At 39.8% G+C, this 14,252-nt stretch overlaps 1 protein-coding gene across 1 annotated transcript in view; it reads left to right on the forward strand.

The window, feature by feature from the left end:
* The window catches only part of LOC117343912 (vacuolar-sorting protein SNF8-like), a 29,911-nt gene that overhangs the window by 7,327 nt on the left and 8,332 nt on the right, over positions 1-14,252 (forward strand). The window contains exon 4 of the mRNA XM_033906469.1: positions 162-266. Within this exon, the coding sequence (XP_033762360.1) occupies positions 162-266 (105 nt within the window). The remainder of the gene's footprint in view (positions 1-161; positions 267-14,252) is intronic.

Raw genomic sequence — 14,252 nt, forward strand, 5'->3', positions numbered from 1 at the left:
CATGTTTCTCTATAATCAGAGGTGAGAGGGAAATTTTTTTTTGTAAAATATACATTTTCAGAACCTTTGAATTTAGGATGGACTTGAAGGAGCCCATGGACCTCTTGTTTCATTAAGTAAAAGAGTTATGTAAAACAACCCAATTTGTCTCTCTGTTACAGCAAGTAAAGGATTCTGGGCAGAGATGTTGGGAGTTGGTGATTTTTACTACGAAATTGGTGTTCAAATTATAGAAGTGTGTATCGCTACTAGTCACAGAAATGGAGGTAAGGTAGTCTTATACATATGTACACAAGTTGATATCAGTTTCAGATATGCTTTAAAGAAATCATTCGGTATTTGGAACATTGTTATATAATTGTAAATCATAGAGACAATCTAGCCATTTTGTTGTAGCCCTGTAGGTAGAGCATAAGAATTGTATCTGCTGCCCCCATTGCATGATTTGTAAGAGGTGACTAAATTTATGATCTTCATATCTTCTACTATTTTACCTCATTTCTCCCTTGACAATGCCTCACTTTTGGCCTTTACTTGATCATTCATCCCTGTGAGGAAGGCTTTGAGTTTTGTCCCCTGGTGGAGACATAGCAGAGTCTATAAGAATGGTTGTTTCTGCTCCTGCTTGGCACTCAGCATTTTGGGATTGAGATAACTTATTCTCTTGTTGTCAGTATAATGTGACCTGGTGAGGTGTCCTGCTGAGTTTCTTCAGCAGTATAATTGTTTCATTGAGGTATATCTCTATAAACTGGGCATCAGCTCTGGCCACAAGGAGACAAACATGAACATACAATGTACAACAGCCTCTAAAAACACACACACAGACACACACACAAGACAAAGACACACACACAAGACATAGACACACACACAAGACAAAGACACACACACAAGACATAGACACACACACAAGACAAAGACACACACACAAGACAAAGACACACCCACAAGACAAAGACACACACACAAGACAAAGACACACACACAAGACAAAGACACACACACAAGACAAAGACACACCCACAAGACAAAGACACACACACAAGACAAAGACACACACACAAGACACAGACACACACACAAGACACAGACACACACACAAGACAAAGACACACACACAAGACATAGACACACACACAAGACAAAGACACACACACAAGACAAAGACACACACACAAGACAAAGACACACACACAAGACAAAGACACACACACAAGACAAAGACACACACACAAGACAAAGACACACACACAAGACAAAGACACACACACAAGACAAAGACACACCCACAAGACAAAGACACACACACAAGACAAAGACACACACACAAGACAAAGACACACACACAAGACAAAGACACACACACAAGACAAAGACACACACACAAGACAAAGACACACACACAAGACACAGACACACACACAAGACACAGACACACACACAAGACAAAGACACACACACAAGACAAAGACACACACACAAGACAAAGACACACACACAAGACAAAGACACACACACAAGACAAAGACACACACACAAGACAAAGACACACACACAAGACAAAGACACACCCACAAGACAAAGACACACACACAAGACAAAGACACACACACAAGACACAGACACACACACAAGACACAGACACACACACAAGACAAAGACACACACACAAGACATAGACACACACACAAGACAAAGACACACACACAAGACAAAGACACACCCACAAGACAAAGACACACACACAAGACAAAGACACACACACAAGACAAAGACACACACACAAGACAAAGACACACACACAAGACAAAGACACACACACAAGACAAAGACACACACACAAGACAAAGACACACACACAAGACAAAGACACACACACAAGACAAAGACACACACACAAGACAAAGACACACCCACAAGACAAAGACACACACACAAGACAAAGACACACACACAAGACACAGACACACACACAAGACACAGACACACACACAAGACAAAGACACACACACAAGACATAGACACACACACAAGACAAAGACACACACACAAGACAAAGCCGTCTCACCTAAACAGAAAGACCAAGGTGAACTTAATGCCAATACAATATACGTTTAATTGGCAAATGGTATCCATCAGTAGTCTATTGGTCAGCCCATCCATCAATGTTATTAGCTCACTCCCTGCTCAGAAAGAAGTAAGGTTAATTGAGCTTAATTATGTTATGGTGCATTGTACATTGTCCATCTTCCATCTGTTCAGCATCAACTTTCAATCACATTATTTTGGTTGTTAGGCTTCTGAGATGAAGCCTAAAAAAGGTTTATGAAATTGATAAATATTCAAAGTCACTGGGGTCACACTTGTTAAACAAACAAACACACAGCATCTTTAATACTGAAAGTCAGAGAATCATCAAAGCAGGGAATATTGGATGAGCAATGCAAGCTCATTAGGCCACTTGTTCACACTCAACTTCTTTTGAATTTCATCTCAAAGCTGGTATAATATTGGATGTTGAGATACCTTAAAAAAATGAAGATAAGTCACTATGAGTTTGGTATAAATGCCTCTTATTGTTAACACTAACTTAACCTCAGGTGAAGATCCGAGGTGTATGTGACACTCCCTACCCGTGACGGTTTGTGTTTCTCGGGAAGCTGAGTAAAGGGCTGGTCTATGCTGACTGGTGGCTGTGTCATTGGGCAAGACACCTTTGCCCTAATTGCTTTGGATGGCATCTGGCAGGCCTCCCTTATGTTCAGTGAGGTAGTCACCAACTACTTCAAGGCCTCAAAATGACCCTGGTTGTCCATTGGGCAAAAAACCCAACAAACAAACAAAGAAGCCCCACCCCCAGCAAAGTTAGGATTGATATGATTGTGCTTACTGTTTGTGATCCACATATCTTTATAGCAGTTATTCCCCTTCTCCTATGTATTGCTAATGAACCTTTTTATCTTGATTAAGAAGTTTTAAATAGGACTAGGAATCATAGTGGATTTGGTAGTGGGGTATTGTTCAGCCATTCTGGTAACAGTTCTGTAACCTGTTCTTCACATGTATCTCTCAAAAAATTATTTGACAATGAATTTTCATATGTATTTATAAAAAATTTAATTGACAGTGAATGTATTTAGAAATGTTCATCGCCAAGAGTTATCTTTCTTTGTACTGATTGATTTGAATTAAAATGTCAAACATAAAGTGTTGATTGAAATATATAAACATATCTTAATCATCAAGTGTGGTATGTATTGACACTATAAATACATTTAATTGTGTAATTGAAAACAATGTATAATTTCATAATTTGGCCTAACTTGTGGTTCGAAGCATTGTAAATGTTTATTAAACCTAAGTTGATTATAAGTCATGCTCCTCACCTGTCTCCCTGATACACTGCCCCACCTGTCTCCCTGATATACTGCCCCCACCTGTCTCCCTGATATACTACCCCCTGTCTCCCTGATACACTGCCCCCACCTGTCTCACTGATATACTGTCCCCACCTGTCTCCCTGATACACTGCCCCCACCTGTCTCCCTGATACACTGCCCCACCTGTCTCCCTGATACACTGCCCCCACCTGTCTCCCTGATATACTGTCCCCACCTGTCTCCATGATACACTGCCCCCACCTGTCTCACTGATATACTGTCCCCACCTGTCTCCCTGATATACTGCCACCACCTGTCTCCCTTATACACTGCCCCCACCTGTCTCCCTGATACACTGTCCTCACCTGTCTCACTGATATACTGTCCCCACCTGTCTCCCTAATACAATGTCCCCACCTGTCTCCCTGATACACTGCCCCACCTGTCTCCCTGATACACTGCCCCCTGTCTCCCTGATATACTGTCCCCACCTGTCTCCCTGATACACTACCCCCACCTGTTTCCCTGATACAATGTCCCACCTGTCTCCCTGATACACTACCCCACCTGTCTCCCTGATACACTGTCCCACCTGTCTCCCTGATACACTGCCCCTTCGTGTCACCATGATACACTGCCCTCACCTGTCTCCCTGATACACTGCCCCCATCTGTCTCCCTGATACACTACCCCACCTGTCTCCCTGATACACTGTCCCACCTGTCTCCCTGATACACTGCCCCTTCGTGTCACCATGATACACTGCCCTCACCTGTCTCCCTGATACACTGCCCCCACCTGTCTCCCTGAAACACTGCCCCACCTGTCTCCCTGATACACTGTCCCTACCTATCTCCCTGATACACTGTCCCCACCTGTCTCCCTGATACACTTCCCCCTATCTCCCTGATACACTGCCCCCACCTGTCTCCCTGATACACTGTCCCCACCTGTCTCCCTGATACACTACCCCCACCTGTCTCCCTGATACACTTCCCCCTATCTCCCTGATACACTGCCCCCACCTGTCTCCCTGATACACTGTCCCCACCTGTCTCCCTGATACACTACCCCCACCTGTCTCCCTGATACACTACCCCCACCTGTCTCCCTGATACACTGTCCCACCTGTCTCCCTGATACACTACCCCCACCTATCTCCCTGAAACACTGACCCCACCTGTCTCCCTGATACACTGCCACACCTGTATCCCTGATACACTGCCCCACCTGTCTCCCTGATACACTGCCCCACCTGTTTCCCCAATACACTGCCCCACCTGTCTCCCTGATACACTGCCCCCACCTGTCTCCCCGATACACTGCCCCACCTGTGTCCCCGATACACTGCCCCACCTGTGTCCCCGATACACTGCCCGACATATCTCCCTGATACACTGTCCCACCTGTCTCCCCGATACACTGCCCCACCTGTCTCCCCGATGCACTGCCCCACCTGTGTCCCTGATACACTGCCCCGACATATCTCCCTGATACACTGCCCTCACCTGTCTCCCTGATAAAATGTCCCCACCTGTCTCCCTGATACACTGCCCCACCTGTCTCCCTGATACACTGCCCCCTGTCTCCCTGATACACTACCCCCACCTGTCTCCCTTATACACTACCCCCACCTGTTTCCCTGATACAATGTCCCACCTATCTCCCTGATACACTACCCCACCTGTCTCCCTGATACACTGTCCCACCTGTCTCCCTGATACACTGCCCCTTCGTGTCACCATGATACACTGCCCTCACCTGTCTCCCTGATACACTGCCCCCACCTGTCTCCCTGATACACTGCCCTCACCTGTCTCCCTGAAACACTGTCCCACCTGTCTCCCTGATACACTGCCCCCTGTCTCCCTGACATACTGCCCCTTCATGTCACCATGATACACTGCCCCCACCTGTCTCCCTGATACACTATCCCCACCTGTCTCCCTGATACACTACCCCCACCTGTCTCCCTGATACACTACCCCCTGTATCCCTGATACACTACCCCCACCTGTCTCCCTGATACACTGTCCCCCCTGTCTGCCTGATACACTACCCCCACCTGTCTCCGTGATACACCGTCCCAACATATCTTCCTGATACATTACCCCCACCTGTCTCCCTGATATACAGGCCCCATCACCCTGATACACTGCCCTTTCGTGTCACCATGATACACTGTCCAACCTGTCCCCCTGATACACTGTCCAACCTGTCTCCCTGATACACTGCTACCACCTGTCTCCCTGATACATTCTCCCACCTGTCTCCCTGATACACTGTCCCAATATATCTCCCTGATACACTGTCTCTACCTGTCCCCCTGATACACTGCCCCCACCTGTCTCCCTGATACTGCCCCCACCTGTCTCCCTTATACACTACCCCACCTGTCTCCCTGATACACTGCCCCAACATATCTCCCTGATATACTGCCCCCACCTGTCTCCCTTATACACTACCCCCACCTGTCTCCCTGATATACTGCCCCCACCTGTCTCCCTGATATACTGCCCCCACCTGTCTCCCTGATACACTGTCCCCTATCTCCCTGATACACTGCCCCCACCTGTCTCCCTGATATACTGCCCCCACCTATCTCCCTGATACACTGCCCCAACATATCTCCCTGATACACTGCCCCTTCCTGTCTCCCTGATACACTGCCCCCACCTGTCTCTCTGATACACTGCCCCTACTGTCTCCCTGATACACTGCCCCCCCCCCCCTATCTCCCTGATACACTACCCCACATGTCTCCCTGATACACTGCCCCTACCTTTTTCCCTGATACACTGCCCCCACCTGTCTCTCTGATACACTGCCCCCACCTGTCTCTCTGATACACTGCCCCCACCTGTCTCTCTGATACACTGCCCCCACCTGTGTCCCTGAAACACTGCCCCACCTATCTCCCTGATACACTGACCCCACCTCTGGTTAATGTCCCTATTGATGCCCATCTAATCCATTGCCCCAACTAATTGACCGTTCCTGCTCGGTAGTTTTCCTCCATGTTATTTTTGGCTGCCCTAATTTTCTCCTTCCTTCCTGGTGCCATGTCAGTGCATTGATACAGATTGTGTTATACACTTCCTTTATGGCCAATCCTGTTCTATGATTACCTGTCCTACCAGTTGTGCCCAATAATCCCTCCAGTAAAACAGTGTTTTGATCTTCGCATGAGCCTGTGTCTTAAGTAAAGTATTAAGTGGATGCATTGCAATCGTCTTATGTCCATCCTCATGTGTCGTCCACCATCCATCAAAAACAATTTAAATTTTTACACTTCTCAATACCAGAGACCAGGCAACATGATATTTGGTCAATAGCATGATGGGTTGATAAGCTATCAAGTTTGTTCAAATGAATAACCTTGGCCTACTTTCAAAGTCACAGAGGTTGAATGTTTTAAAAATCTTTAACTGACTTTTCAATAACTACGAGATGCAGGGCCATGATATTGGTCTAGTATATGCGCGAAGCATGCTGGGATGAACGGTTACTATTTTTGTTGAAATGAATGACCTTGACCTACTTTAAAGGTCACTGGGTTCAATAAAATATCATTATAAACAACTTCTTCTGAATACCAAAGTGGCCCAGGGTCATGCTAACAGGCTAGAAGCATGACTGAAAGAAGGGCTACCTAGTTTGTTCAAATGAAGGACCTTGAACAACATTGAAGGCCACAATATCTAGATGTTAAAATTTTAAACAACTTCTTCTGAATAACCATGCAATTAGCAGCCAATTTCATAATAAATGACTTTGACCTACTTAAAATGTTACAGATGTAGGGGTTGAATATGCTAATACAGTTTGTATATCAATTTAAAAACTGCATCATTTATCAGTATGCATATGGAACTCAGGTCTTTAAGATCTGTATGCCTGTATACCTTTGGTGTTGTTTTAAGCTCACATGGCCAAAAGGGCCTGCCAGCTACTAGTCCTGAATGTTGGAATGGATTTTGATGAAATTTGCTCTTGGGCATAATTGGACATAGATGACCTAACATTATTTAAATGGAGGGGATGGCTCCTCTGGAGCCAGAGGGGTGGGGTAATAGGGGAAATTGAGGTAAATCCTTTAAATCCCTACTTGTCCTTAATGACTGAATGGGTTTCGATGACATTTTATCTAGAGTATTATTGCCTAAAGGAGATCAAATCTTGCATAAGCGGAAGGTGTTGTTCCCTTGGGGCCAGAGAGGAGGGGTCGAATATGGGAAATAGATCTAGAGGTAGATCCCTCAAATTACAACTTGTCCTGAATGCCTGAATGGACTTTGATGAAATTTGGTCTGGAGCACTATTGACCAAATGAGATCTAATATTGTATTAATGAAAGATATGGCACTCTTGGGGCGGAAGAAAGGGGACGCAATAGGGGGAATAGAGCAAAAATAACTTTAAGAATCCTGACAGGATTTAGTAAACCTGTAGTTTGAACCATTGTTGGGAGAGGCAGTTCAAAAGTAGGAAAATATTTGAAGTACATGTATAACTTAAATTAGAGTATTTTCCAAAATTACTGAAACATCCAGATGAGTGATATATGCATGCCCTTGGGGACCTCTTGTTTGATTCAGAGATCTTCCTTATTTCTCTGTGGTACTCTTGTTAGACACAGCTTCAAAGAAAACCTTATAGCAGTTTTAAAAATGCTATATATAAAAAGCTAACCAGGCCTCCTAGCTGAAAACAGCTGGTTCACTTTTGAAACTATTAATATTTGATTTATGTAACTATAAACTATGAAGTTCAGATTAAAAGAGATTACATTTACAGGTAATATATATACTGAACCACAAGGAAGTGTTGAGGCCTGGGGGAAATTCTATCTTCATGTCAGGTGCAGTCTTGGTTTTTTTTTTACCAATTTTATATCAACTTAGAGGACTGGTATAGGAAGTTAGCGCCGGGCAGTCTGCTGTTATCAGTGGACTTGTAGCACCAAAACTCATCTTGTTTAATACGGCTTTGAAATGTGACCAGGTCTTTACAGTGTCAGTCACTGAATCATTCAGATAAATGTCAATGTCCAATTCTCTGGAAGTTCATTACCTTGAATATACACAAGTATTTTTAGCTGATAAGTAAATGAATAATTAATGTGAAAATCTTTAAAAAGAATGATGCTGAATAAATAAAGGTGTGTATATTTTTGGAAGGCTTCAGTGGTTTTTTTTTTTAAATTCCTTTTGAATAGGATATGCGTTTTACGATTTGTACTCAAGTGATAAGAAGTACAGTAGAAGTGATATAAGGAGCCAAATTATGATGAAATCGTTAAATCCCAACAAATGATGATATGGTATTTGGATTCTATGTTGTGTAAATGAAGGATTTGTCTTTGATTCGAAACAGATTTTTAAATAGCTTGGGGGGCATAGATGTAGCAATGATACTTGTTGTACTAGAATGCTACAAAGTTGTAGGTCAAAAGCATTGCTATACAATGTACGCTTATTAATTTGTGAAAAAAATGGTGGCTGTAAATTATTCATCATTTTGTATGCCTGCATTTTCATGGATTTGTTTCTGCAGATATGTCCTGTTCAATTTTATGCAGAGTCCTCAAAGTGTGTGTATATCTTTTGTGGACTGTGTTGTTGTATACTAGAAATAGGTCACTGTCACCACTGTTTTGACCCATGAACTTCATAAGACATAAGGGGGGGGGGGGGGGGGGGGGGGGGGGGAAGAAGCATAGATGTAGCAAAATCTTGAGAAGATAGTGTGTCCTATATTTTGACCTTTTTTGGTCACATGACATGAAGCATAGATGTAGCAAAATCTTGAGAAGATAGTGTGTCCTATATTTTGACCTTTTTTGGTCACATGACAAAACTTGTTTCCAGAGGTAATATCTGCTGTGCTGTGTATTGAGAGGTCTTTGAGAAGTTTTGGTGTGTTATTTCATCTTTCAAATATGACACAGAAGTACAGATTCCAATGACCTATATTTTGACCTTTGATCTTCAGTAGAAATTCTCACATCAAATAGTGTTAGCTGTTGTTTGTGAATGTTCAATGCTATTGGTATATAATGATGATTTCATAGACTTTAAAATAAGATATTTCTGGGATTAAGGGAGATAATCCAATTATGTACTTACATCTTATTGATAGTAGCCAAGGACACTAATACTACGGGTAGCTACAGTAGGAGACTACTTATTGATTTCTGCTACATCTAGCAGACTTCTATTTAGCCATACTTTTATTCTAAATATTTCTGCTTAAATGACTTGTTCAAATGAAATAAAAAGTTACACAATACAGGGCTACAGGCCCCATTGGACTGTTGCTAACTGTTGTCTTTGTACAAATCTGATTTAATTTGGATTTAAAATTACCAAAACCAAATCTATGTTATAATGATGAAAATGCAAATGTAATTTCCTGCTTATTAAACATTATAAAACATTAACCATTCAAGCAATGAGTGTTGTAGCTTTGAACCAGTTTTCCTTAAACTTATTAACAGAGGTAAGATGAGTATTTCACCCACAGGCTGTAGTACAGATTTAATCAATTTATTGTTAAAACAATTTTTTTTTTTTTTTTTTGCAAAACCATTTTGTTTATTTTGGAATATACAAAATATTTCAAAAGAAATTGAATACTGATATGCAATAAACTGTTCTGCTTTAGGCAATAAGGCTATATAGGTATGGTGAAGGGAGATAAAAGTATTAGTTGTATATTAACGCAACTTACTTCAAGATATTTAATATACAGTAAATGTACATTGTAGTACATAGCAGTGAATTATTTGAAGAAAATCAGGATATTGACAATAATTAAATGTAGACACTAAATATGGCGATCAAAATATGTAAATTCCTTTGAAAAGATGTAGACCTATTTCATCGGTGAACATAACAAGAGAACAGCTTCTACCCCCTCCCCCACCCCCACCCCCACCCCGCCGCCTTTCTCCCCTTATTTTAAATGAATGTCATAAAACCTTTCTATAGGTACTGCTGTTCTACTGACAGAGACAGTGACCTTGACCAACTTTAAAAGAACTTAGCCTTTCAATTTGGTCAAAGATTTTAACCATACGAGATAGGGTTTTCCTATTTCACATCTGTGCTCCTTGTCACCAGACCTTTCCATTAGTACTACATTGTGGACCTGCTGACCATGATTCAACCCCCTAGATATGCTATGTTGTGTTTTGATAACTCTTGTTAAAATTATTGCAACCTCACACATGCTTTCAAGCTCGCCATCATATTCAAATTACCCATTGTTGATTGACGGTCCATGGTCTGTGGTCCATCCTTAAACATTATCTCTCAGTTACTGACATTTCTTGAAAATCACTGGAAGGATATTTCTCAAACTTTATATGTCCCTTGGTCCCTAGATATTCTATTGCATCCTCAGATTTTGTAAACTGAACAGATCTTGTTTTATTGCATCAACTTTGAGATTTAGACATTTTACAGATTTTAGGTCCCCAAACCCATTATAACACTATTGGCGGAGAAGATTTTGACTGGTTGTGAGTTTATGATGAACATTTAGCTATGCTGATGGCCTCCACTCGGTAATTCCCTCCATCCATTACCATAGTAACGACAGGCAAAACGATTATAAACATAATATTGGGCTTAAGGGACTTCACTGTTTCTATTGAATATAATTAACAGAATCAGGGGTATTTTATCGTAAAAATTTACAAATTTTATTACTGCTCTTTTCAGATTTTCAGCTTTAATACAAACGTGTATTTTAGGATTGAAGTTAACTTAAATAGCAAGTATTAGTGTAATATGATTGTAATTGGAGAGCTAATTTGGGGAATTACTTCATTGCAGTATTACTTTATTAATTTGATGTTCATTTCGGCCTTAATGTAGGAATATGAGTAATTTCCTAGTATTTCCATTAAGGTAACATTATAATAGCCTGTGTGTCTCCAATATTGTCACTCAGTATGCATATATTGCCAATGTATATTTTTGATAAAAATTATTTTCTTTTTATGATTTGATAAAACATTTAAGAATGATTATACTAGTTTAATTTTCTAAATTGAATTGTAATCGAAAATTTCTGATGTGACCTTGAGGGAAGATTTTTATGATGTTGATTATAATATATGGGCAATTTTCTGGAAGCATGTGAGGATATTAAAGGAAAAAGAAGAAAAATACCTCCAGGACTGTTCTCTGATGTTGCATGTGTTAGTCATATTGAGTAGGTCTGGAAGTCATTAATTAAGTGTAGAATTCAAAAAGACAAGAGGCCCAAAGGGCATGCATTACTCACTTGTTATCCATCTGTTTTCAAGGTCAGTTGGTTTTGATTAATGGATATCATTTCACTATACACAGAATGAATTTTAGTGAGAAGTTTTAATACTCTTTACAGTATGAACATAAATTTTGTTTTTAATAATTTCTAAAAAACATTATTTAATAAATTACTCATGTGACATCAAGAATAGGCCAAGGTAATTAATTTTGAATATATTTTACACCCAGCAATCTACATACCAAATATGACTTCACATTTTAGGGGGTTTGCAATCAAGTTAAAATCAGATCTCTAATTTCGTTTCATATTATTGACAGTGCTGATGGAAAGGTCTTGTGACAAGGATACTCAGATGTGAAATATGAAAGCCAGGTATCTTGTATGGTTAATATCTGTGACCAAGTTGAAAGGCTTATTGTTATTTTTAAAGTTGGTCAAAGGTCACAGTCTAGGTCAGAAGGAAAGAAGTACATACCTGAAAGGTTTTAGACTTAGTATTCCAACTGGACAAAGGCAAATTTAATATGAAGTGCCACCACGTTTCATTAAATTTTCCATGAATACTAACAGAAAGCAGTTAGTTGAATGATTAAAATAACTAGACAAAAAATAGTATGTAGTAGGAGATGCATGTCACAGTAGGGAATGAAATCTTTTGTAATTCAGACAATTTTTCCATCTATATAAGATTAAATTATAGCTATGAGACTCATAAACTTGCCTATAATTTCTTTCACATTTAACTTTATTGACACTGTTGTTTATTTTTGAAGTCCATTGTCTTAATGGATTGGTGTTTTGTTTCAACAATAATTTTCTGCATTGCTTCCTTCCAATACAATGACAACACTTATGTGACAGTGATATGCATTCTATTGACACAGAATGTCTGAATATTATGATGTATAGGATTGAGAATTGAAATTGAGAAAGGACTTGAGCCCGTTGATGTGCAAATATTGATATTATTTGATATAAGAACAAATAACATAAATGGAGTTTTCTAGATTTAATAGGATCACTACAGCTTTAGAAAATTGATGTTTTTGTATCACCTACAATGCATTGAGGGACACTTGTGGATCACTTTGTCTGTCATCACTTGTCGTCATGTGTCATTGTCATCTGTCACACCTAAGTTCTCCGAAATTTGTTTAACTACTGTTTACCATGTCAGCTCATTACTTGGAATGTGACTTTATCATAATAGATTACAGATCAAGTTCGAACCCTATGTAAATATTTCATTTTTTTGTTTTAGTTATATGGCCTTATAACTGTTTTTCGTACTTTTTCACTACCGCTTGCTACGTACATCAATTTAAAACCTGGTATTGTGTCCTTTGTCATTATGGATTATATTTCAATTTTAAACCGTGTGTAAATATTCCACATTTCGCTAGAGTTATCTGATCCTTTACACATAGAAAATGATGATGATTAACAGTTTTTAAGACCCTTCCTCACTATCTCTTTCCACATCAATTTGAAACATTGTATGTTAATTTATCCTGTTATTTAGGAGGTTATGTATACTGCATGAGGAAATGTCTAGGGATTTGACCTTATATGTTAAAGGGGCCTTAAGGCCTACTGTTAATGGTAAGACTTTCATTTATGGAGGGCCATGTACTTCAGGTTTGTAATCAATTAGCTCCCTTGAATTTGCCATAAATTATCTCCCTTGGATATTTACAATATTATTTTTAGTGGTTTTAACAAGAAAGAAAAGGCAAATTAAAGTTGTTTGTTGTTTAAAATTCATTCTATATTTGATTTGTTAAAATTTTGTCACTAAACCAAATCCTTGAGGGATGGCTGAATTTCATCAATTTCTCTTTGTTATTTTTTGTTTACATGTTTACATTTTGAACAAGTGCATATTCAAATGGTCAAATCCATCAAAAAAAAATGTTAAAAACCTGAAACAATGCAGCAGTTCTAGAGTTAATTAACATCATGTATTGCAAATCAAGTTTTAACCTTATATCACTGTTGATACTCCAAGGTTTTACTCCAGTTTTTTGCTGGAGTTATGGCCCTTTGCACATAGGAATTCTCATAATCACATTAACTGTTTTCTTTATTTTCATGCTCTAAACCATAAAATTTGTGGGCATATAGTGTTGCCCGTCTGTCACATCCTGATTCAATGTAGACCCTTAGTTAAACTTCATTCTTTGGCTGGTTTATGTTAAAGCGGCATACTCCCAAATAACCTGAAAATTCTACTTGCACACAAGTATAAATGGCAATCCAAGATGCTCATTCACGTTCTCCTTACATTAAAATGACCATTGGACTGGACAATTGACCAGTGGAAACATTGCGACATCAGTGTATAAAAATAACTCTCCACATTTTTTTTTTATGGCGATATTTGTCATGCTTTCATTTGAACATATAAGCAAAATATTCTTGTAATAACTGATCAATATAAACAAACATACAACTAAATACCTACTTTCAAAATATAGTAATATGCATACAACAAAAACATTGATAGAATTGAGATCGATGAAGTTGAGAATGTTTGAGTTACATGGAAAAAGCTAACCAGCAAAATCAATCCAAAAGATGTCCAGC

The sequence above is a fragment of the Pecten maximus genome, chromosome 15 (genome assembly GCF_902652985.1).
Source record: "Pecten maximus chromosome 15, xPecMax1.1, whole genome shotgun sequence".
In the NCBI taxonomy this organism is placed as follows: Eukaryota; Metazoa; Mollusca; class Bivalvia; order Pectinida; family Pectinidae; genus Pecten; species Pecten maximus.